This window comes from Urocampus carinirostris, chromosome 19, assembly GCF_059441175.1.
Source record: "Urocampus carinirostris isolate Australia breed hairy pipefish chromosome 19, RoL_Ucar_1.0, whole genome shotgun sequence".
In the NCBI taxonomy this organism is placed as follows: Eukaryota; Metazoa; Chordata; class Actinopteri; order Syngnathiformes; family Syngnathidae; genus Urocampus; species Urocampus carinirostris.
In genome coordinates, this window is record NC_142367.1 from 2,826,577 (window position 1) to 2,852,787 (window position 26,211).

Consider the following 26,211-nt stretch of genomic DNA (forward strand, 5'->3'; position numbering starts at 1 on the left):
TTTTATTTCCTGTGGTGAGGGGCCCTCTCTCCCTGGGAGGTATGAGAATTCTCCCACCGTGGTCCGCTGCATTTCGTAACCGTGGTCCGCTGCATTTCGTAAGAGGCGACTAAAGTGGAGGGAGCGAGAGGACTGGGGATCCTCTCCTCTCTCTCTCTACTCCCTAAGAGACAACAAGGCAAAGAAAGGTGGGTAGGGGACCGAAAGGTCTCGCAAACCCTAGTTATAGGGTCACTAAATGCGAGAGGATGTGGAAGTAAAGTGACTAAGTGGACAAAAAAGGAGATCGGAAGGATGATGACTAAAAGGAAGGTTGATGCGATAGCCTTGAGTAAAACAAAGATGAAAGGAAAGGGGGAAAATAGATTGGGGGTATGGTGTTACGGGTGGACATGCTAGAGAAGGAGTGGCTGTGCTTGTGAAAGAAAAGGCAAAGGAAAAACTAGTGGAGTAGAAAGAGATATCGTCCAGATTGATGTGGGTGAGGTTAAAGTGGGGTGTAGAAGTATGGATGTTTATAAGTGCATATGGACCTGGTTCAGAAAGAAGTTCTGAGGAGAGAGAGTTCTGGTAGGATTTATCCGAATGTGTGGCAAGTACAAAAGAAGGGTGGAAATCGGTAATACTAGGTGACCTGAATGCTAGAGTGGGTGATAAAACGGTTGAAAATGTGATTGGTACATACGGAGTACCAGGAAGAAATGAGAGTGGGAAGAATTTTATTGAGTTATGCAGGGATCAGAATGGAGATTTTCATTTTCAGCTGAAATAGCCAGGGTCCAGGAAAAAAGCAGGGCGGAGCAATTTTTCTAACGGCCGCCAGGGTGCGCCAGAGCAATAAAGGAAAGAGTGAGACAGTCGGATTTTGAATTTGTTTGCTACGCAAGAGAAAAAGTGAAAAAGTCGGAATGCCTTGGGGGTTCAAAAACAGCGGAAATCCGCGGATCCGCGGAAAATTCTGATCCCTGGTTATGTGTGGAAAATGAGTTGGTGATTGCAAATACATTGTTTGAAAAGAGGGACATGAATAAGTATACCTCTGTCTGAGTGGATTGTGGTGAGATGGTGGACAGAGCGCTGATGGATTATGTGGTTGTTAGGAAAGGGATGTTAAGTAGATTGTTGGATGTGCATGTTTACAGAGGTGAAATGAGTGGTATATGTCTGATCATTTATATGTGGAAGGAAAATTGAGAATAGATTGGTCGTGGAGGGCTAGTCATAAGAAGAGTGTGAGGCAAGAGGTGAAAATGTCAGAGTTGAATAAGGCAGAAAAGGAAAGAGAGTTTAGAGGATAGGGGAAGAGTATGAACAGATTAGTAGAAGAGAAGTGGAGAGTGTGGAAATGGAATGGAAGTGGTTTAAAGAGGCAGTGTTGAGGAGTGCAAAAGAAGTGTGTGGAATGAGAAAAGTTGGTCGAGGTATTAGGAAAGGAGGTGAATGGTGGAATGATGAGGTCTCAGAGGCTGTGACAGAGAAGAGGCGAGCCTTTGAGGAGTGGCTGCAAGATAGGAGTGGCGATGCGTATGATAGTTATGAAGTGAAGAAAAGGTTGGTAAAAGTGGTAGTGGAAGCGGTGAAAAGGAAAGCAAATGATGAATGGTGTCGAAAGATAGTGGTGAACTTTTGAGGAAAGGAGTTAAAAGCGTAAGAGAATAAGGACAGTAGATTGCTGGTTTGCGGAAGTGCAGTCAGGACGAGATGGGCAGAGTATTTTGAGGAGTTGCTAAATGTAGAAGATGGGAGAGAAGTGAGAGTCGAGGCGATCGGTAGTATGGGGAGAATGCCCGTGTTGGGTGATTTAAATGTGAAGCCTGTGGAAACATGGGAGGGGCAAGAGGCAGTGAAAGAAATGAAAGGGGGGAAGGCGCCTGGGTTGGATGGTTGTACTGCTGAAAGCTCGAAAAAAGGTGGCACGGCTATGATTGACTGGTTAGTACGCTTGTTGAATGTATGCTTGTTTGCCATTGTATAAGGGTGAAGGTGATAAGTATGAATGTAGCAATTCGAGAGGTATCAGTTTTTTGTCTGTCCTTATTCTCTTACGCTTTATGGAAGATTCTTAATTAAGAGAGTGAGAGGAAGAACATATGAGGTGGTGATGGAGGAGCAGAGTGGTTTCAGGAAAGGAAGAGTAGGTGTGGATCAAGTGTTTGCAGTACGGCAGGTGTGTGAGGAATATTTTGCAAAAGGCAAAGATCCTTATATGGCTGTCATGGACTTGGAAAAGGCATATGACAGAGTTGATAGAGAGGCGTTGTGGCAGGTGATGGTAATGTATGGAGTGGGTGGAAAGTTGTTGGAAGCATTGAAGAGTTTTTAGGTGAACAGCAGAGCATGTGTAAGAGTAGGGAGTGAGACAAGTGAGTGGTTCCCTGTGTTGACTGGTGTGAGACAGGGGTGTGTGATGTCACCATGGCTGTTTAATCTGTACATGGATGGTGTGGTGAGAGAGGTGAATGCAAGAGTATTAGGCAGAGGTGTAGAGATGATGGATAACAGTGGAACGGTGTGGCAGGTAAGTCAGTTGTTGTTTGCAGATGACACAGCGCTTGTGGCTGATTCTGAGGAAACATTGAGAAGGTTGGTCATGGAGTTTGGAAGAGTGTGTGAATGTTGGGAAGAGTAAGGTGATGAAGTGGGCATGGCGTATGGATTTTAAAAGGGGACTGTATGAGTCTGATTGTGCAGACTGTATTGTATGGTGCAGAGACTTGGAGTGAATGCAGATTTGAAAAGGAAATTAAATGTTTTTGAGATGAAGTGTTTGAGGAGTATGTTAGGAGTGACAAGATTGGATAGATTGAGAAATGAAATTGTGAGAGACAGAACTGGAGTAGTAGTGGAACTGATCAAGCGTGTTGATAAGAGAGTACTCGGTTGGTTTGGACACATGGAGATGATGGATGAGGAGCGAATGTTGAAGAGGATCTACAGAGCAGAAGTAAATGGAAGGAGAGCAAGAGGAAGCCCGTGATTGATGTGGATGAAAGGTTTTATGAGTGCACTGCATGAAAGAGGTGTAAATATAGTGGAAGCTAGAGCTCTTGTTGGTGATAGGAATGAGTGGAGAGGTGTTTTGAAAGGATATTGGGATGTTTGGACGTGTTTTAAGGGATGGGCAGGGCACCTGTATGATGCGGCAGGGGTAAACCAGTGAAAGCTGTCGGGCCCTGCTGTTGTGAACAGAAGAGTGTGTTGTGTCACCCTGACCCGAGTGACATGGCCGCTTTCTTGTGTCCTGTTTCATCTGGAGGGACGAAAGCATGACCAACTTGGGTGCAGAGGTGCCTAGCTTGTTTGGGTGTTTGGGCATTTGCGTTGGCCACATGGACTAAAAATATTTGCGTGTGATTTATTTTTTTGCTATTTTTTTCCCTTTTCATTTTTTAAAAAATTTCGTTTTCTTTTATTTATTTTTGTATCTGTTGTCTTGCTATCGGTCACCTCTCTCGAGGGATATAACCAGGGTAGATATATAGAATTGTAATTTTATGGGAACTTTTATACAAAATAATTCCGTCTTTTTTCCCATTGAAAGTTTAAATGAATAATGGAGCCATAGGAAAAAAATACTTGTGTGATCTGATCTCATTGGAATATATTTGGATTATTTAATCACCCAAAAAGCAAGGCATACTAACAATACGAGTAATTTAGAATTGTGTTTGGTATCTTGAAAAAACAAGGCCAAATGCGCGAGGCGCACTGAGCTAAACTTGATGATCAGGGGAAGAGTACAGTTACAAAAGGTTAAATTTCAGATTGGTTTAATATCACCCACACAAGTGATTATGACATTACACATTACACAAATGGCAGTGGAGAATCCCTTATGTGTCTGATTGCTTACCTTGGAGAAGTATCCCACTAGATGACAGCCTTTGTGGTCATTCTGTGTGAGGATGTAAAACAAGAATGGCTCAACGTCGTAATACAAGGTCTTGTGGTCCAGGAAAAGCTTGGCTAACAGGCAGAGGTTTTGGCAGAACAATTTGCTGATATTTCCATCAACCTAAGCAGGGCAGAAAAAAAGCCAAAGGACAATCGAGAGTCAATTTTTCTCATTCCCTCTGCCGCACCAATGGCAGGAAGCATGCGCTTATTGCTTCATTGCTGGAAAAGCAAGGCTGACCTCAAAGATGGAGAGGCCGTCCTTTCGGTAGATTTCATTGGCCGGCGGGTGGAACCAGCCGCACTTCTTGGCGTGCCGCTTTAGAATGTTTTTGCTTCTCATGTACTTCAGACAGAACTCACACAGATAAAGCTTTTGTAATCTGAAAAAAGACAACAGCAAAAGGACAAGAAGGAATGATGTGGTTTTGTAAGAGCAACAGCTTTCTGAATAACTCATTTGTACATTACCTTGAATATTCAGACGGGTACGGTGACGAATACCAGGTTTGGATTTCGTACTTCCCAAATTCAATAACAGCAGGACACCGTGTGGAGTCTGTGTTTTTTTGACATCCTGTTCTCTGTCAACAAAAGCAACATTAAAAAAAAAAGTTTAATACATGAATTTAATCTGGATTTAAAATGTCATAAAATTATAGACATTAAGAGTACTGTCACACTGCACAAAAAGTATCTATTCATATATAACGTACCTTATTTTTACCTAACAAAAAAGTTTTCAATGCGCATTATACACAGAGTTTTACCGTATTATCGCACAACATTGGTTGTGATGGTGTTTGAACCCGGGTTACGGCCGTGAGAGCTCCATTCTCTAACCACTGGACCAACAATGAATGATATAGATGATCTTTAGTAATGGTACCAGAAATATGGTTAATTGTGCTGTGCATTTCATATGCTATAATGGCAATAAACTTGTCACTTACAATGCTTAAAGAGACAGTGTGTAATATTTAGTGCCTCCTAGTGGGCCAAAAACCCTTTCATCTAGTTAAAAACAAACATTGACTTGAATGCTAGTCCAAAATACATGAACCATCAAACTGATATCAATTTTATTTAAAAAAAATCATAGGTTGAGAAATGTATTTTACGTGGTGGAATCCCTACCTAGAGGTTGCCACCATGTTCGTTTGGTAACTTGCTGCTCCGCTGTGCTCTGTGGCACTGTTATCGTTAGCATTAGACAACAGTGCCATCAAGTGGTCAAATATTACACACAGTGGCTTTTAAATAGAAGGATAGAATTTACTGTTTTTCTAAACACATGAAACTCACAACAGAATTAACATTTATCTATGTCTTTTCGTATGTCATATATACCACTGGTGGTCTAGTGGTTGGAATCCCGTACTCTGACCGACGAAACATGAGTTTGATTCCCATTGCAAACAACTGCAAAGATTTAGCTTTGCAGAAGTGAAAGAACATTCATTAACAATTTCTAATCAAAAATTAGGTATTATACATGAGTGAATGTTCTACCTAAATAAATAAGGCTAATTAGCAAATAGGCGACTATGGAAATGTTTCACCAAAAATAATGTGGGTACCCAATTAAGACTAAACCTCGTCAGTCGGAGCCAGAACAGCATGGCAAAAAAAAACCCAAAAAAACATTATAGTGCCTATCACCTGCGCTGCAACTTCTCGGACGCTCGTGAATATTTCCACGTCTTCATCTGTGACGTGCTGCCCGGACATAGCCGCTGTTGTAGGGCGAGCATCCTGTTTCACACGCAGCTCCCCGTTGCAGCCTGTTAGCAGCACAATGAACGAATAATGAATCATCTCCTTGCTGCATTCTATGCAAATGCACTTATGAAGAGCCGGTGCTGCCACACAGCCCGGGTGTCTCGGGAGGAACGTTGCTAATGTATCATCTTTGCGTGTTTATGTGTGAGGGGGAAGAACCAAAAAAAAAAAAAAGAAAAGAAAAGAAATCCCTAATGGAATGAAGTCAAACTAAATCACTCTAATTGCATAACGGCTTTCATGTGCTAACACATCCTCCGAGACCCCGCGAATGAAGAAGTGAAGGCAGCGCAGTAATGGACACGGATGCTGATGAGTGATGCAGGCAGATAACATCTTAAAGGAGACATTGTGACTTAACCACTGAAACCAAACCTTCAAGCCCACAGGAAGTGATTCATCATTAACACTTTATATTGCCAAATAAAACTGAAAAACATTTTTTTCAGAAATTTGAAAGTGTGCTAAATTACACCGCAAAAAAACCCCCCAGCTTATATGGTATAGTACCATATTTGTGCAATGACTGATCAGTGGAATAGCATCGCTGACCCAAATCACAAATTACTGTATGCAATTGGGATCAAACCCAGATAAAATACACTTTGACATAGATTTAAATGAGGAAAACGACAGGTAAGGATATTTTTTGAGTTTGCCAAAGTGGTTTATAGTCATTATGTCACGCATAGGGGAAAAGTGCAGCTATGATGACAGTGGCCCAGACATGACTGTCACAATGGAGGGTAAGAGGGTTAAGGACAGGATGAGGAGAAGGGGGTAGGGAAGTTAGTGGGCCATGCACCAAAAAGGATGGAAGCCACGTCAACTCCGCAGCCAAGTTAGATAAGTCAAAAATAATTCAAATTAAGCAGGAGATTAGTCTGTTAGCGTGCCGGGTGTCGTCTCAGCTCTCACCGGGGAGACAAATCATAACTGCAAGCGTTCAAAATAAAGTATAGAAGAAGCTTAAAGTGTGGCAGCGCAAGCCTAGCCTGGCGCTGGGGAGCCTTGCTTACCATCGATACTCTCTGGCTTAACTCTTCCATCTGTCAAGTCTCCCTTCCCTGGCAAAGGAGCTCCTTTTGGGGGGCTCACTTTATACCTCAGCCTGCCTAGCATCCTGTGTTTTTTAAGGAAGGGGTTGCGCTTGAAATGACTGACCAACTTAAAGGTATGTCCCCTGGGTCTACCCGGCCCGATTGAAGTGGCACTGAGCTGGGTACTAAACTCGTTCTTTCTGTGGCACTGGGGCGTAGCTTTGGAAACATGGGTTGAGTTCAGCTTTTGCTGTGTGCGTTTGGGCGGCGCGTAACACGCTAGCCTCTTTTTCCGTGACTGTCCCTGAGTGGTGAAAATGTGCGAGAGTCCGTCAAACAGTCCTTTGAGCTGGCTGCTACTGCAGAGGCTGCTAAAGGAGGGAACACTAGACTGGCTGGAAGAGCTCTGGGGCGAGTTAGCTGAAGTGGAGCCGGACGACACCTGCAAGGGCGGGCTAAATCCCGGCGATGTTGTGGGAGCAGTGCCAGGGAGTGCAGACTGGTAGGCTAACATGTGACCAGCAGCAACAGGTGCAACCATGTTGCCCCTACAGCCAATCTGTTCGCTGGCAAGCGGCCCGGCGGCTACTGCTCTCGGGCGACGCCCGACTGGGGAAGGAGTGAAGAATTTGGAAAGGCCGTCGATGAGCCCTTTGGTTTTCTTGTTAACGCCGAGCGCAGCTGGGGTGGCGAGGGAGGGCGTGGGAAGGGAAGTGACGGTGGTGGTGGTTGAGGTGGGTGTTGGGATGGTGAAGGTGGCATCGGAAACAGCCAAGTTGCTTCTGGCGTTCTTCAGAGATGTGGCATGACCGGATGAGCTACACACGCTAAACTTCGAACCCCTACCGGGTGATCCCCTTCCTCCAAGTGCCACCACGGAACCATCACCACTGCTGAGACACCTACAAGCACACGGTTAAGTTAATTAACCGCAACAGAAACATAGGGATGCTGCTGACAGACTTGTGTGCACAAACATTCTTTGCGTGAGCTTATTCCTGGGCTTTCCAACCGGCTTTGCATATCGCCGTTTGATCTCATCGGCTTTTCGATGCAGGAGCTTTTTTCCAATCTCCTTGGGCCTGCAGACCTGGCAGAGCCACGTTCCTGGAAGGCATCCAAACAACACACGTACACACACGCACACGGTTATGTTCGGAGTGGGTTTATCAATTCCAAGGACAAACAGTTCACTTTATTTATTTTTTGGGAAGTTTCCTTCAGTTGGACGGTGTCCGGTCAGCTCACAATGACAATCAATTACTCAGCAAAAAGGCGGAAATAGATACGGGAAACAATGGCTATGTTCTTTGCTCGCACTGAAATAGACTTCCAAGTCAGCTATGTATGTATATCCTGGAAAAGTGCACAACTGCAGTGCATCCATTAGTTGGCCTGCAGTACTAGAGAAACCCAGAGTCCATCACCGGCACCTCCACCTCAAGGGTAGCTGAAAACATTCGACTGGCCAACTGACGCCTCACCTTTTGGCATTCTTGAAATGAGCGGCTCACAGCATTCCATATGGAAACCCCGATCACACGAATCGCAGAAGAGCATCTGGTCCTGCAGGAACACCAAAAACAGGTAAGATGGGCACTATTGATTTTAAAGCAACTACTTGGTCGTTTTATAAATGCTCTTCTAAAATGCTCGTCAAACTCAATACAATACAATAAAATAGAGCACCCTATCCTTTCGTAATTATGTAAACACATGGGCACTGGGAAATGTTTTTAGTATAGTTTGCTGGGAAAATGTTTGGACATGTGAGCATTTTGCAGGTCATTTGGCCTCCTTCCATTGACGTAAAGGTGTACTTACTGCATTTTTGCCCTGTATTCGACATGAACTGCAGGTCTTGCATTCGATGCACTGCCACCGTAACCTCCTCACATGGGAGGTCAACTCAGGGGAGAACTTCAGACACGAGGGATGCCCTAAAGGAAGTATTGGAAAGAAAATCTGATGGGACTACTGAACGTGTTAATAAACAAATATGTGTCAGTAAGATGTCACCAGTCACTGAAATACATCATACCAAATATGATGCTTAAACTCTTGGGATTCTGTATTCTGGAAAGAGATGTCAACCATTTCAAACTGTCTAAAAACTTGGCCAAAGTAGAATACATATTTACAAAGGTTTTAGTGTTGTTTAGTGGTCGCCTCGAAATGGCCATTTCTTCAACCTCAGTGGAACTGTTTGAATCTAGGCTTAAAACAAACTTCTATAGCTAATGAATGACCTATATTTTATGTTGACAATATCAGTGTATTAATTGTTATTGCAACATCTGTTGCAGCCTGGTCATCCTGGAAGGGGTACAGTGGCTTGCGAAACTATTTTGCCCCCTTGAACTTTGTGACCTTTTGCCACATTTCAGACTTCAAACATAAATATATAAAACTGTAATTTCTTGTGAGGCATCAACAATAAGTGGGACACAATCATGAAGTGGAATACACTTTATTGGATATTGTAAACTTTTTTAACAAATAAAAAACAAAAAAGTGGGTGTGCAAAATTATTCAGCCCCTTTGCTTTCAGTTGAGCAAACTCTGTACAGAAGTTCAGTGAGGATCTCTGAATGATTCAATGTTGATCTAAATGACTAAAGATGATAAATGGAATCCACCTGTGTGTAATCTGCACTGTGATAGTCTCAGAGGTCTGTTTAGAGCGCAGAGAGCATCATGAAGAACAACGAACACACCAGGCAGGTCCGAGATACTGTTGTGGAGAAGTTTAAAGCCAGATTTGGATACAAAAAGATTTCCCAAGCTTTAAACATCCCAAGGAGCAATGTGCAAGCAATAATATTGATAAGGAAGTAGTATCGGACCACTGCAAATCTACCGAGATCGGGCCGTCCCCCTAAATTTTCAGCTCATACAAGGAGAAAACTGATCAGAGATGCAGCCAAGAGCCCCATGATCACTCTGGACAAACTGCAGAGGACTACAGCTGAGGTGGGAGAATCTGTCCATTGGACAACAATCAGTTATATACTGCACAAATCTGGCCTTTATGGAAGAGTGTCAAGAAGAAAGCCATTTCTTTATATCCATAAAATGTGTTGTTTATAGTTTGCCACAAGCCATCTGGAAGACAGACCAAACATGTGGAAGAAGGTGCACTGATGAGATGAGACCAAAATCGAACTTTTTGGCAACAATGCAAGACGTTGTTTGGCGTAAAAGCAGCACAGCTCATCACTCTCAACACACCATCCCCATAGTCGAACATGGTGGTGGCATCATCATGGTTTGGGCCTGCTTTTCTTCAGCAGGGACAGGGAAGAGGGTTACAATTGATGGGAAGATGTATGGAGCCAAATAAAAGACCATTCTGGAAGAAAACCTGACGGAGTCCGCAAAAGACCTGAGACTGGGACGGAGATTTGTCTTCCAACAAGACAATGATCCAAAACAAAGCAAAAGCTACAATGGTTCACCAAAAACATATCAAGGTGTTAGAATAGCCAATACAAAGTCCAGACCTCAATCTAATTAAGAATCCGTGGAAAGAACTGAAAACCGCTGTTTACAAACGCTTTCCATCCAACCTCACTTGAGCTCGAGCTGTTTTACAAGGAGGAATGGGCAAAAATACCAGTTTCTCGATGTGCAAAACTGATAGACATATACCCCAAGCGATTTGCAGCTGTAATCACAGCAAAAGGTGGCGCTACAAAGTATTAACTCAATGAAGCTGAATTATTTTGCACACCCACTTTTTTGTATTTTATTAGTTATAACAAATCTAAAATATCCAATAAAGTGCTTTCCACTTCATGATTGTGTCCCACTTATTTTGTTCACAAGAAATTACCGTGTTATATCTTTATGTTTGAAGTTTGAAATGTGGCAAAACGTCACAAGTTTAAGGGGGTCAAATAGTTTCGCAAGCCACTGTATTACCTCATGTGCGGTCCCTTCACAAGGTTTCTTCATTTACCTCATGTTGAGGTTTTTAGTTTTTCCTTGCCCTCTTGTAAGTTTTAGATCAGGGGATGGTGTCATAATAGTCTGTAGTTTACAATAATCTATGGTCTGTGCAGCCCTTTGAGACTCCTTGTGATAATTTATTATTTTACTTTTAAACACGACTAGACAATTTTTGGAAACCCCTAAATCTACCCTTGGAAAAATGTGTAAAATACAGTGTTTAGCTTTTCATATTATGATCAAATTTCTTAAAGTCGCCACCATGTTTGTCTGGCAACTTGATGGTCCGCTGCACTGTGTGGCACTGGTTTTTCGCTCGGATTAGACAAAACAGGGTGAAATATTACACACTTGGGCTTCAAATATTATCATGCCAACTGCTGAATACTGATACCGAGAATCAGTGGCAAGCATGACTTTTCCCTCTGCTCGTCGCCACCACAAACAGCATGTAAAAGAAGCTTGATGAAAACATCAGAGTGGCTAATTAGAGATAATTTGATAGTAATGAGGCAGAAAGAATGGTGCCACTTGTTTCTAACGGGAGCCAATGCGTGAAAGTCAAAAAAGCGCCACGTCATGCTTGTAAAGCAGCAGTTTTACAGCGCTTGTGTACACTTATTGAAAGATGCCTCGGCGCCAGTCAAATTTGCGTTGTTAAAATGTCACGCCGGCAACAATCCCTCGCGGCACTTGGAATAATAGCGTGACTGTCACTATCGCTTGCACAAAGTAAACAGAACAATGTAAACACTAGCCACTTTCTTATATGAAATAAGTATTTTTTTAGCCTGATAGTATGGGAGGAATTAAAATATTTCTGTCAAACTATCCAAGCAACAACATGTCATCAGACATACAGTACTTCAGTGTGTAAACAGATCTTTCCATGTAATTTGACTCAGGCAGAGCAGTGGTAAAAATAGATTGATATATATATCTCATCTCATTAGCCGTACCGCTTATCCTCATTAGGGTCGCGGGGGGGCTGGAGCCCATCCCAGCCATCTCCGGGCAGTGGGCAGGGGACACCCTCAACTGGTTGCCAGCCAATCGCAGGGCACACAGGGACAGACAACTAATTCGCTCATTTACACCTAGGGACAATTTGGACCGGCCAATTCACCTGAAATGCATGTTTTTGGAACGTGGGAGGAAACCGGAGTGCCCGGAGGAAACCTACGCAAGCACGGGGAGAACATACAAACGCTGCACAGGGAGTCTGGAGCTGGATTTGAACCCACGCAGGAGGTTCCCATGACATGAACTGTGCCGCACAAGCGCTAACCACTGTGCCGCCGTGCTGCCCTTGATATATCTTTACATAGTTCTCAAATGTCCATAAAAATATGTCAATTCCTCAAGACACAATGGTGGAAGCAATTCACATTCAACAGTTAACTCAAGTAAAAGAAAATATGTGGTGTAAATGCAAACCTAGCTGAGGGACTGGTTAATTTCTTAATCTGTAACTTCAGCAATACACAGAAAAACAAAAGGATAGTGGGGACAAGAGTGGCACGAAAACAATCATCCATCTTTTTTTTTACTTGGACTTTATTTACCATAATATGTATGGTCATATTTTCATCATTAACGTTTGGCGGTTCTGATTAAGCCTGTAGGGCCACATGTGATCCAGGCCCGTAGTTCGCGCGCCCCTGACCTAAACCAAGGACTGGATGATAGGGCCAAGAAACAGAATCTCCGATTTATCAGTCAGTGAGATTAAAATTTTAAGTCATTAACGTAAAATATACTCAACCAAAGAAACATGTTTTTGAAAATGATGTTTTGATTAAAAATGCATAGCTACTTTTATCTTATAGCTAAACTGATTCAACTAATTAATACGTTTTTAATAATCAGCACCAGCTGGTTAATTGAAATTAAACTGTTCAAATCCTACCTTGTATTTCAAGATATAGCAAATTATTAACTCTGGACTTTTAAAATGAACAATAGTTACATTTATTAGAATATTTAACCGGTCCTACCAAATCAGAAAGGTCTTGGGTTGATTTAACTAATATCTCAACTAAATGAACGAATCATGGTATTAATGAAGGGCAATTTTAGGTTACGAACCTTGGGGGTGCTGAGCAGAGTGTCTGGGACTGGTTAAAAATTATTTTTTCATTTCACTAAGAGTGAAATAACTTATAAAATTCAATTTGATTTAAAAAACTTTGCGAAAGACTTAATTTTAAAAAGGCAGTTTTTATCAATTGAATTTAGTTTTAAGCCGTTATTATTAATTTAATGTTTGTTTAAGGCAGTTTTTATTGATTGAATGTTCCCTTCTTTAACTGAATTATGGCAACATACTCTCACTGTAATACACGGGAGCCTCCATAGTTTCCGCGGTCATGCCGCAAATGACACTAGACGAGCAAAAAGGGAGCGGGAAAGGGGGCATGAGCAGTGCTAGGAATCAAATGGACTGAACCTTTTCAAGACAGTTCTATTTCCGACACTGTGTTGTTCACATTTTCATTTTCATTTTTTTTAGATTTTAGCTAGCATTTTTTATTAAATTTAAGTCTATTCTGTCTTTTATTAGGGAAAAGAGTTTTAAAAATGCTATTATTTTTGGGGTTGTTTCGGTTGAATTTGGGGGTACTTGAGCCCCTCCAAAAACCGGGATGGTTATGCCAATGGTATGAACTGTTTAAAATAAATGACACTAAAACCCTAACGTATATGCAAAAGAACAAGGACCTTTCAACCACGGGCTGAATGATCCTTCTGATCGTGTATCATCGAGGTGCTTGTCCATAATCCTTTGCGGCCTCCATTGAATTTACAACCTGACGCTCATTGACACTTAAGTCGTGTCGACTTACCGCTGCTCCCGCAGTCAGCGCAAGATAGAAGCTCCTCCGGACACTTGTCTCGGTTGGCCTCTTTTGTGCCGAGACAGAAACTGCATATTGGGATGGGATCTACCCGGAGCTGAAAGGAAACCAAAAATAACTGTTTAAGACTTAAAAAAGTAAAATACAAACACTGTATTTAAAAAACATGGGTTAATTTATTTTTGCTTTGGCACAATTTGGCAAAGGCAATTAAGGACTGAATCAAAGCGAAAGTCACATCAAGTCACATTTCTTTGTATAGCCCTTAATCGAAAAATGTCTCGAAGGGATCCTCAGACCACCATTGCGACATCCTATTTTCTGAAACTCACACGAGGGCAAGGAAAAACTAAAAAAAAAAAACTCAACATGAGGAAAGTTGGGAAACAATCACAGTTGTCCGCAATCCCAAGAAATACATTTTTTATTAACATTTTAAATGATTTACAACAAACATAAAATCATACAACACCAGTTTGAAAACAAGTTTAAATTTCCAATCTATATATTTAAGTGATGTATGTAAGTTCAAAATATTCTACTTGCTGACGACATCTTCCAGCTGAAATTATCATTGCAGCCTCTGTCAAGCTCTTTTAGTTGTGTGTGCAAGTATGTGAAATGCTTAGATGCGCTCAAATAAACTACTTTGGTTTTCTTTCATCATTTTGGGGTTAAGTTGGCAATTGGACTGTATTTGAAGCAGTTCTTTTCTTACTTTTACCATTTTCATGCAACAATTCAAGAAAACCTCGAGCATGCGCACGAATCCACTCCACTTCCCCCACACTCCCTTTCCTGAAACCTTAGCGGGTGCGTACCCGGGAACACCGATGAAAAAGGTAAGCAAAAGCAGATAGGCGCCTTGAAAAAAATATATACATAAAGGTTCTTTAAACTCAGGCTTTGTAAACACACACTTAATAGAGGACATATCTAATTTTAAAATTTTTAAGGACACCTAGTGTAGTGCATGTGCTTAAAACAACGGAAATAAATATTTGAAAGTACACTTGTGCAGAACGTAGGAAAACGACAATTTGAGCAAATGGTAGAGTTCTGACTGCTTAATCACCATTTCACTATTCAAATATTTGGGCAAAACCATACTGCAATGAATTGATTACCGTGATTTCCTTGCAATAAAGTACACCTAAAAACCCCAAATTGGCCAGAAATTTAAACGTATGCCTGATAATCAGGTGTGCGTTAAATTCCAGAAAACATGGTAAATCAAATTGGAAATGCATGGTAACAAGTAAATGATACTGCATACAGTAACTGTTGTGCCTTTAGAAAACATATACAGTGGTCTTTGAGTGCCCTCTTGTGGTTAACAAGTCAATTGTTGCTAAAAGCAAACAGAGGAGCACGGAATTTCGATGGCAGCTCAGATGCAGACTTTCGAACGCTCGTTGCAAATCCTCTTATGTTGTTGCTTTGAACAATGTTTGTCCGTAAGTATGAAACGTATTATGATTACTTTAATGAATTTTTTATGGATGGTCGTTTTCTACAAAATTCTTGTTTGAATTGTTGTTAAAGGGACAATGTGTACAGTGCCTCCTACTGTTACCAAAAAGAATCATTAAAAAAAAAACAAAAAAAAACATTGATCTGTATACTAGGCGAAAATTACATGAACTGATACCAATGTCAGTGTTTATATAAAAATATGTGGAGAAATTGGTATTTCTTTGATATAGAGTAATCCATACCTAGTGGTCACCGTGTTTGTCTGGCAACTAACTTCGCAGTGATCCTTTGACACTGGTTTTCCTCAGCATTAGACAACAGTGTCCTCTGGTGGTCAAATATTACACACCGGGGCTTTAAATAATAAATACTGCATTTAGTAACTGTTCTGCTTTAGAAAGCAGAGTGGTCTTTGAATGCCCTCTTGTGGTGAACATGTTGTTTATTGCTAAAATTACTTTTAGTGGTAAAATCATGTGTAATGTTAATTTGTGTTCTAGTCAAGTCATGTTTATTTGTATAGCCCTTAATCACAAGAAGTCTCAAAGGGCTGTCAGGCCAAACTATTATTACACTATCCCCTGATCCAAAACCTACGTGAGGGCAAGGAAAAACATGAGGAAAATAAAGAAACCGTGATAAAATATTTTAATTTAAATGTATTTATTTAACCCCTACCTCTGACTGTAGTTTTAGTCCAGTGCTCCTTATATGTGAAAAACAATCACAAAAGACAATATTTTGGTGGTTCGTCTTATTATCACATTATACTGCGGGAAATATGTTATAATATTTGACTTTTCGAGCTGGGGAAATTGAAGCATGTGTGATCAGACAAATGAATAAACAAGAATAGTAAATGTGATTAAGATAATAATTACTTTTTGGCCCCTTTAGGGAATATCATTTTTCACCGAATGTACCAAGTGGGTAGTCAGTGCTGTCGCAGGAGAGCGTGCGCCAAATGACCTATTTACAGCTCCTGGTATTCCCAGGCGGTCTCCCATCCGAGTACTCAGAAAGCCCGACCCTGCTTAACTTCCAGATATTGGGCATTCTCAGCGTGGCTTGGCCGTAAACAGGTTCTTAAATTCGGTTATGTCCACATCCAATGGTTGAGCACTTTAATACTTAATTATATTTTTTTTATTTTTAAAAGCATCCAATCACACATTTTTATTGTTTTTGGTGGGCTGTAAGCCTTTAGCCTAGGACACTGCGTTGTTTTGGGTTTGAGTTTTATCTGGGACTGCTGTGCTATTCAAGACGAAAGGGATTCATGAGCGTATGATCAAATTACTATAATTAGCAAAACATGCAGTTGGAATGTTGCCAGTCTACAACTGTGAGCCGTCTTCCAAACCAACATATAAAAGGATTACCAGATTTAAATGATATGGGAAACAGATAAAGCTATGTTCACATTGGTAAACCCCCTGGAGGAGCATTAAAGCAAGTGTTGCGGCCTTTCGCAGCTTGTGAACAACCGGCAGATATGATCTTTTACTTAAGGGCGCCCTGATCGTATCTCATCACGGTTCTGTCAATTGAGCTTCAAAAGGCCACTCTGGGGATACACAAAACAGTTGTCAGTGTTCGTGAAGCACATGCTTGTGACAACCTACTACCCTACAGATGAATGTTGTTTTCCCTTCCTTCCATCAAGAGATACATGACAGGAGGACTCTTTGAAAGCGTGGTGCGTCCTCAGAGGAGGATGTTAGCCGGCGCACAGTGAGGATGTTGTCCTTGTTGAGGGCTTCTGTGGCAATTAGAAGTGGAGTGTGTTGGGGGTGGAGAGGTGTTTATGCCCACGTCAATGATGACTCTATTTTCCAGCCAGACTAGTCAATATTTGACAGCAAGTTACCACACTGATGGCTGACTGGAAATAAAATGGCCCGACTAGTATCTTGGGACACAGAAGTCGAGTCGATTTCAGCCACCTTCCGGGCAATACAAATTTCAAAATAAGTTAGTTTGAGAATAACACTTTTTTCTTCAATTTGCACACACTGAGGCCAGGATCCCACTGCAGGGAAATTTTTCCATGGGGTTTGCAAGTCAGCGACAGGCAGAATAGTGACGTCTGCTGCCTTCAACCAGGCGGAATGAAGCAGAAAATTAAACAACCATGATGGACACAAACACAGTGGATTAAATCAAACATCCATTGAAGATAAACACTTTTTTTGTAACCCACGGAACAGCAAACACGGAACCGCCATCATTGCATCGCAGATTCACAACATGTTGCTCTAGTTCATCTTAAAGCAATTGTATACTCTATTGGTAGGTAACAATATTTAAATTCAAATCCCACCACATAGGCAATTAATGGGGGAAAGCGAGGTTTTGTATTTGATATTTGGGAGTTGACAACTCTCCGCTGTCAACATCCATGAATACTTCCGCAAAGATGAGTGCATCTCGTGTAACGTAACACGTCTCTTGTGCGCATGCTGACCAGTTGTGGAGTTTACAATGGAAGGCACATTTAGTTAGAAATGAGAATCTCACAAAATCATCGTGTTTCACCCAAAAAAATCGGGATTGAGCTTTAAGCTCTGCAGTGTGAACCTAAAAGTCAAAAAATGCAGAATTTAGAAGGAAAACACATATTTAAGTCACATCGGAGTATAAGTTGCATTTTTGAGGGAAATTGATTCGATAAAGCCAAACCTCAACATGTCATCTTGAAAGGCAATTTAAAATAAGAGAGCAACGAGCTGAACCGTACGGTATAAGCACGTTACATATTTGACATGCCTGTTAATTTCAGTAACAACATAACATATTAAGAGTTATTCAGATAACCATCATAAATAAAATGTTACCAAACTAGCAACTTTACTTTAAATCACTAAATCCAATACAATTCTTATCCTCTGAGTCACTGTCACGGGAAACGATCCGCCAATTCCAATTTTCGGTACTATGTCGCTTATACAAGACTAATCATCAGCCCCGCTTTTTGCTTTTCACTATTTTTAGCTTGGAATCTGCAGAACATGAATTTATTCTCAGTGGCGTTTTTGTTCAGTTGTTACTATAAATTAGAAACTGACTCGAGCAGGTTAAAAATGTTTACTTTGGCGAAATAATGCCTTATATTCTGAACCTTCATGTCCCAATTAGTAAGAAAAAAGCCAAAGTAATTATTTTCAACTTGCTTAAAAGTCATTTCTATACGTGGTGCAAATTATTTGTGCTTTACTGTTCTATTATGATCCAAAATAAATGTCCATAATTGATACATAATCCTTGCACTAATACATATTTCATAGAGCTCTGTTTAAGTGTAGCGTGCACTTGTCCCGTAGGGGGCAATGGCGGTTCATTGGACAATGCCATGCAAACTATTTCCAGTTGCAGTTAATCACAAGAAAGAAGAAATAAAATGGCAAAGCGGAGCCACCTGATAGCATTGTCAGCGTCATATTTAAGCAAACTTGTTGAGAAAAATGGCAACAATATCAAGCATTTACAAGCACTACACCCAAAATGTAAGCACTTTTTATTCCTTAAAAACATCAAATAAAAAAATAAATAAATCAAGGATTCCAAGCACCCCTACCAGTCCTGTTTATTTTAACAGTTGAGTAGATTCTGTGTTACACCTGAAGCAACTTACCACCTTATGTTATGAAAACATATAATTTTCCTTAAATGTCGTACCGATTTTGAAAAATGAAAAATAAATTGAAAATTAAGGTCCAGGGCCCAACTAAAGCTGGAAGCATTTTCCCCGTGGTCCACCAGTCCATTGCACAGAACGTAATGGAAGGGGGTGCAGCGCGGGTCGGGTTTGCTATCGCCTAGCCCTGGTACAGCTGGGTTGGCGGAGGTTTTGGTAGGGGCTAGGGGTTTCATGGTCCATCGAAGCGTGGTGTTTCTGGCTTCGTCCCTCCACTCATCCTCTCGGCGGTGAATAGTGAGGCAACACAAGGCAGCCCGTCACTTCCTTGAGTTAGATCACTACCACATGCCCCCTTGGTGCCTAATTTTGCACGCCCACTTTTTTTGTTTTTTATTTGTTAAAAAAAGTTTAAAATATCCAATAAAGTGTGTTCCTCTCCATGATTGTGTCCCATTTATTGTTGATTCTTCACAAGAAATTACAGTTTTATATCTTTATGTTTGAAGACTGAAATGTGGCAAAAGGTCACAAAGTTCAAGGGAGCCAAATAGTTTCGCAAGCCACTGTATATGTGAATTTCCCTACGGGGACGAATAAAGTATCCATCTATATTTTTATAAATAATAAAAGATCATCAGAACATAAATTAAATACATTCTCAAATTTGATTACCACACAATAAATAGAAAGAAAAGCACAAAATGTAAAAAAAAAAAAGAAAATAATAAAATACTTAATGTACCATTTTCCGTCACGTTTCCAGAAAACTGATCCAATGACGTCTGCTTTTGCCAGCTTTTGACAATCCGTTCGAAAAAAGCAGACATCATAATGAGCAATAGCCCCACTTATCAACACCTTTTCCGGGTGATTCCCTTCCAAATTCCGAGACTTTGTTGAATTTTGCTAGATTGTCTTTAATCCAGGCAAGATGGCTGGGAAGGGGAAGCCGGAACTCCTCCTTGTCCTCGTCTCTGAAGTCTAAACCCTAAACTGTGACGATGACACGAAGAGCATGCTGGGATACACGGAGTCAGTTTGTTTAGGTTTGGAAAACTCCAGGAGCGGCTGATAGCAGTGCGTACAGTATTTTCGACTTTATATCCTGAAAACAACTTCGTAACTAGAGGCAATATTTTCCCGTTCAAGTACTACATAACCTGAAACTTTCGTATGTAGAGACATTCCTAAGTAAATATACCACTGTACCTATACAAAGGAATTTATGGCCGGTCGGATTAAAATCAACCAGCGGCCGGGTCAGGCCTGCCAGTTGTATTTTTGACATGCCTGCTCTAATGTTATATTAGCAAAGTACTTTTATAGCAGTGCAGGCTAAATAACCGAAAATGGAAAGGTTATTCAAGTGGGTGTCTGTGTTATGCCATGTAAAACATATGGTCCGCGGGCCGGATCTGACGCTTTTGTTGATTTAATCCAGCCCGCTATAAATGTCTGTTAATTCCAAAATAAGAAAAGAGTCTCTAGGTCATTTCTATCAAAAGTTAGTTTTTTTTTTTTTTAAATAAATGCAAACCAAATGCTTCCTCTGGCCATTAGAGGGCAGTGTTGAGTTTGTATCGCGTGGCGAGTTGGTTTACGTGTAAAACTGCATTCACTCAACTTTGAAAATAAACCTAATCGCACAGTCAAAGCCAAACATGAAAAACCTTTTCCCTCGTCGTTTTAAATAAATGTGTTGTGTATATAGAAGAACTTAAGTGATTATGTCGGGTATGTAACTGATGTAAGCTGAAAGATAATGCTTAATACTGAAAACCAAAAGGGTAAAAATTTTGAGTTAATATTGTTTTACTGATCCAGCCCGCCTGAAAACAGACATTTTGGATGCAGCCACATCGCCAAACTGAGTTTGACATCCCTGCTTTGAAGAAAAACACTATTTACAAAAACATTGGCGCACAATCACCTGTGGTTATCCAGCATTGGTTTTTTTATCGGTCTTAAACGGTCAAATCAATTCATTTGGCCAAACATTGAAGAATTAGCTCCCGGCTTATAGTGGAAGATGACAAAAAGAATATGTCACCGCTTAATCATGCAACTCAGCAAAGATCACCTACAGTATAAAAGACAGGTGTGGAAAGGAAAGTAGTGGTTGAGCAAGTGATAAAATCACCATGTGAACAATTTTATTTTGCAAAATATAATTTGGAGTAAATTGGCAGCAAAACATTACATCTTGTAGCTGCATCTGAAGCTTGTTCATATCCTTACAAATTTATGGACCTATAGGTATTTAAAAATTAAGCAAGTTTATGTTCTTGCTTTCTATTTTAAATTGTTTTTTTTAAATGACATTCTGGGAGATATTTCACACAGTGCTCTATTTGAATATACTTCTCTTACCATTTAAACAAATTGGAATTTTCATTTCAGAATACATTAATGGAAAATAATCATTTGATTAGATTGTGCTGGGGAACCCGGCTTAAAACTGAAAACATGAGTTCTCTAGAGTCTAAATAGCTGGGAAGGGGGATCGTTTTTTTTTTTTCCTTATAACCGATCTCTAATGTTTTCTTTTGTAAATTGAGTTCTACATTGAAAACAACCAATTTTTGCAATGCCATCTCCATCAGAACACCCATGGCTCATATAATCAACCTACATTATCAAAAGCCCAAAATTTTGTCTGCACAGGTCGAGTAGAGTTTTGGTGAGACCACTGACAATCCTGTCAGTCTGTAATGTGTTTTATTTGTTTCAAATTGCGTTGTGGAATGTCACCAAAACTATATTCATCCACTCTAGATAAAAAAGGAAAATGCACCCATCTCATCTCATCAGCTGCACCGCTTATCCTCAGCAGGGTCGCGGGGATGCTGGAGCCCATCCCAGCAATCATCGGGCAGTGGGCATTTAAGGAAAAATAGAAATGATAAAAGGAATAGTGGCCTTTTATAAGTGCAGATAGGCAGAGAAGAATTTGAAAACCCATCTATTGAGATTTAATAAATCACTTTTCCTGGATGTATTAAAACTACTAAATTCAGTACTAAACACAGGTGTTTGGGGATGTCTATTTGTTTTGTTTTAAGCTAAAGGTGTCCAAATTTTCTCCTATGGAGGGCCAAATATTGAAAAATCAAAGGATACAAGGGCTGTGTTAGTTTTTTTTCAGGACGTAATCTTCAAACTAAACCAACAATTTTGTTTTATGTAATTAGAAAACTTTAATATCTATTTTATTTAGTTAATATACAACAAAGATGATGTTTGTTATTATCAGTGTGTGGAGATGACCGCTATAAAGAATGATTGGCGAGCTCCAAATAGTCCCCTTTCTGTAGTCTTAGCATTCTGACTTTAAACTATGGCACAGAAGCTCAAAAGGATATAGCAGTTTATAAACAGTTTTCATGGTGTTCGCATGATGAGGGTGTAAGTAAAGAAACATATTGGTGTGGTACACTTTGAGCACACTGAAACAAGCCTCCCCTTTTTCAATGTTGAAGCAAGCATTGTTTTTATCGGAGCCCGAAAGCCAGTATTATCATTGTCTGTATCAAAACCTAGCAAAGTTTATTTCAATAATTTAGCAGCATTTTTACACAAGCCGCAGGGTTTTGAGTGAGTGGAAAAGGAAGAAACTTGTGATCCAGCAAAATGAGGTGGTCTGTTGGATGAGTGAATGGCATGAGGTGCATACACAGCTTGAATGCAGCTTTTATTCTTTTTTTGGGATGTTATTTGACCTTTTCGGGACAGCAAAATTATTTTCTTTGCAATGTTAATTTTTCCGGACCGACGTGTTTAATCGCAAACTGTTAATGTGACAGTTGATGCTAAGGAAATACACATTGTAGTACTACAAATCGTTTAGTGTTTATGCAGCGGAATTGCATCATACAAAGACATAAGAGCTTCTTTTCAAAGCTTATACCCCACTTAAAAATGTCATCAGAGCACAAGCCCTTAAGTGTACTGCCTATATAAGTTATTGCTTTTTCATCTGGTTTAAGATAGTGTCCTAATCATCAAAGCGATCATCCTCCCACTGCTTTTATCAATCAGTTTAGTTATTATGCCCAAAAGAAACGTGCTGTTACAACTGGACCGAGCCATCTTTCGCTTAGTCTGGGGCTCAAAGTGGGAAAGGATAAAAAGAGATACAATGAAAAAGAAAAAGGAAAAAGGGGGGAAAGGAGTGCCTGACCTTTTCCTGGGAAGCAAATATGTCTCTCTCCACTTCCAAAACGCTGTGGGCCCACCCAACAACCCGAAAAGTCAAGCGATGACCCGGTTCTGGATGGGCTCATATTTGCGGAAGCTAAAGCTTGTACCAAACAATCGTTTGATTCCAGTTTCATTTAACTTGCCACCAACACATCTCTTTATTCGGGATTTTTTAAAGAAGTTTGATTTAGAAACACAAGAAAGTCACACTTTACAAAACCACAGGGCCCTTATTGCTATTGTGCAAGAGCGAGCAACAGTAAGTTCTGTGCGGGGGCTTGCGTTTGGCGAACCTACAACGGTTTGGAGCAACGTGAATCATCCTGCCCTCCCAAACAAACTACGAGACTTGTCATGGATGGTGGCTCATGAGGTTCTCCCAGTCAGAGCCGTAATACACCACCGAGGAATGTCAGCGACTTCGACATGCCCTCGACCTGGCTGTGGCGCCCAGGAGTCGGTGAGGCACCTTTTTTGTGAGTGCAGCGCTGCCGAGGACTTGTGGACAATGGCCGACCAACTAGGAAAATTCCCGGACTTGCCAGCAGGGGAGGTCCCTGATGCACAGTACGTGCTTTACGGGGTGAGTCGGTCGAGGAGGTCTCGGAACGACTTTGCCAGTGATTGGCTCACTCTCGCCGCCATCAAGGACGCCATCTGGACCTCTAGAAACCTGCTGGTATGAAGGTGCAGGCAGATCCCCCAAGTGGCTGTGCTCCAAATGGCTGCAGATACCATACAATCTGTGAGCGGTGGGCCTAGGACGCAGCCATAAAGAATCGTCTGCACCCACCCGGAGTGGGGAACCAGGGCTACACTGTGGGGGTCCCGGCAGCAACGGCCTGGGTTGTGGAAAGTAGAAGTAAGAAGGGAGAGGACCCACAAAGAGGACTGGAGGATGCTGCTTGGGAGGGTCGGATGGCGTAGCTATGCCCTTGCACAATAGTTTTGCCCTTTACACTTTGGTTAACTACTATTAAAAGATAATAACTCTGAAATTGTTTAATTGATGTTGAAAATGTCAGGAAAAAGTGTTGAAATGTCATATCATCAGATATAACAAAATTGTGATTATGCTTGATGGTTGTTGAAATTGTCGTGTTTGTTTTGCTGCTGTTGGTGTCGGTGGATTTGTTCAGAACAAAAAAAAAAAAAATCGACTTTGGCCTGGACGGATCTATTGACACTAACAAAGATGTTATATAACGAAATTGTGAATACGCTTGATTGCTATTAAGATTTTCGAGAAGGGTTGTTCAAACCTCACATTGTGTTTGCTGTTAAACGTCATATTGAAATATAATATTGTGAATGTGCTTGATTGCTGTTGAGATTGTCAAGATTGTTTTCTGTTTTTAGTGTCAATAAATTTGTTCAAACCAAAAAAAAAATCTACTTCAAAAATACTACTACTTTGGAGCATGATGTTTATTGTTGCTCTTCTGGAGGAATTTAGAAAAAAACATATAGGGTGTGTTTTATTAACCAGTGTTGGCTGGCAAAAACACTCATTGAACTTCCAGGACAATAGAATCATTATTAACGAGGTTAATCAAAACACGACTGCACACCAAACACAAACGCCTGTTATGTTGCGTTTATTTTTCAAACTTGTTTTGTCGATTCTAGCGCTGCATTATATATTTTCCCTCCCTGTTGGGCCATTATGAAAAACCTAGAGTTCTATTTAACTTTAATAACAAGACATAGAGTATGTCAGGGGTGCCAAACTCATTTTAGCCCAGGGGCCACATGGTAGAAAAAAAAATGTCACAGGGGCTGAAATAAAAGATTAATAGCATTAAAAAAAATTCTTCCTCAGCTGGAGGGCTTTGTGGAGACTTACAATTGAATTATGATTCAGGGGTGTAGGATTTGTTTATAAAACTGAGGGGTTTTTCCCCTCAATGTTGGTTCTTCACTAAGATTTATTTTCTTGTATTTAATAGTTGTGCATTTGGAGGAAAAAAAAGCGTATCAACAATTGAATTCATTTCTACTACTGTTTACTTAAATCGGGGGACAGTCATGCAGAATGGAAACTGACAAGAATAGCATACAAACACAAATTTAAATGATTTAAAAGGCTTTCATTTCATTCATTTTTTTCATGAAAAGGTTTACCTGGAAATGAAAACTTTGCCGTTAGATACCATAAATATTAGAGAAAGAAGCTACAGCTTCTTTAAACTTCTGCAAAGAAACCAAGGTGCTAATTTTAAAATTCTTTATTTTTTGGTATTGCCTTAAACTAGTGCATCCATTCCTTTTATTTTACGTAAAATGGGTTTCCTTCAATGTTCACTGGTTGTTTATTGGTACTCAACAAATACAACTACAGTGGGTGCTTTGCAAGTAGCGCCTGGCTTTTGCAACATTTGGTGCACACACTTAAAACAGCAAGTCATTGTGTAACAAAATGTACCTCATCTACTCTTTTGCTTCTCTCAGCATCGTCTTACAGGCCAAATAAAATGATGTAGGACCATATTTGGCCAGCGAGCCACAAGTTTGACACACGTTTAGGTAGCATCTGCTTCTGACTACCCCTTTTCAAACATGTTATGTGACATTATTTTGTTGTTGACTTATTGTTTTTGTCCTGTTTTTATGTTAATGTTCAATTCAAAATAAAGTTTTCATTCATTCATTTATTCATATGTGACGTAAATGATTTTAACAAGCGAAAAAAAACAAATGACTACAAATATTTTTATCGATTAGTGAGTTATACTGTGCAATGAAGTCATAACTTCTTCAAAACGTTCAACAGAAATTCAAAGTTACTGCTGAAGCAAGTGATTTCATTCCATTCATGTTCTGAATGTGTCAAATACTCTTTGAAGAGAGGAATGGATGGGGGGGGGAGAATGACATTCCCACAAGGTAATACTAACAACCTGCTTCCTTATTGTGGAATCAAGCCCGACTTGATTGCAATGCATGCAGTCTTCAGCACAATTTAATCCCGAGTAATGACAGTTTGAACACATTTCAGAGCCACGCCAAAGAATATATTTTAATTCCAAGGAGACGAGTTGCTTCCATCTTTTTCGTAATAACACTTTTTAATGTTCTTTAAGTTTTAATTACTTAATTAATTATTAAAGACCAGACCAAAAAGTTGTTGGACCTATTCTACTGTCCACACTTCTCTTGATGTGACTTGCGTTCAAGTGAGATTTTTATGGTAATCATCAGTTTTATGATTTAGTAAAAAAATGTTTTCCAAAATATTACAGAGTTTGGGTATCGGAAGATAATTTTAGGCAAAACATGTCAGCTAATAGGAAAAGGGCCTCATTAGGCATGTGACAAGACCCCCTATGTTCCTGCACGGAGTCTGCGTTCGGAAAATGCCGGTCTACTC

The 26,211-nt window shown here is 40.4% G+C and overlaps 1 protein-coding gene across 3 annotated transcripts in view; it reads right to left on the minus strand.

Moving 5' to 3' along the window:
- The window catches only part of kat6b (K(lysine) acetyltransferase 6B), a 63,677-nt gene that overhangs the window by 18,065 nt on the left and 19,401 nt on the right, over window positions 1-26,211 (minus strand). For 2 of the 3 annotated variants that reach the window (XM_088324331.1, XM_088324330.1), the window contains exons 3-11: window positions 13,514-13,622; window positions 8,541-8,656; window positions 8,201-8,282; window positions 7,694-7,823; window positions 6,696-7,618; window positions 5,557-5,678; window positions 4,366-4,478; window positions 4,136-4,277; window positions 3,854-4,015 (exon numbers count right to left, since the gene is read on the minus strand). In XM_088324331.1, coding sequence (XP_088180457.1) covers window positions 3,854-4,015; window positions 4,136-4,277; window positions 4,366-4,478; window positions 5,557-5,678; window positions 6,696-7,618; window positions 7,694-7,823; window positions 8,201-8,282; window positions 8,541-8,656; window positions 13,514-13,622 — 1,899 coding nt within the window. The remainder of the gene's footprint in view (window positions 1-3,853; window positions 4,016-4,135; window positions 4,278-4,365; window positions 4,479-5,556; window positions 5,679-6,695; window positions 7,619-7,693; window positions 7,824-8,200; window positions 8,283-8,540; window positions 8,657-13,513; window positions 13,623-26,211) is intronic. The other variant, XM_088324332.1, reaches the window with a different exon arrangement.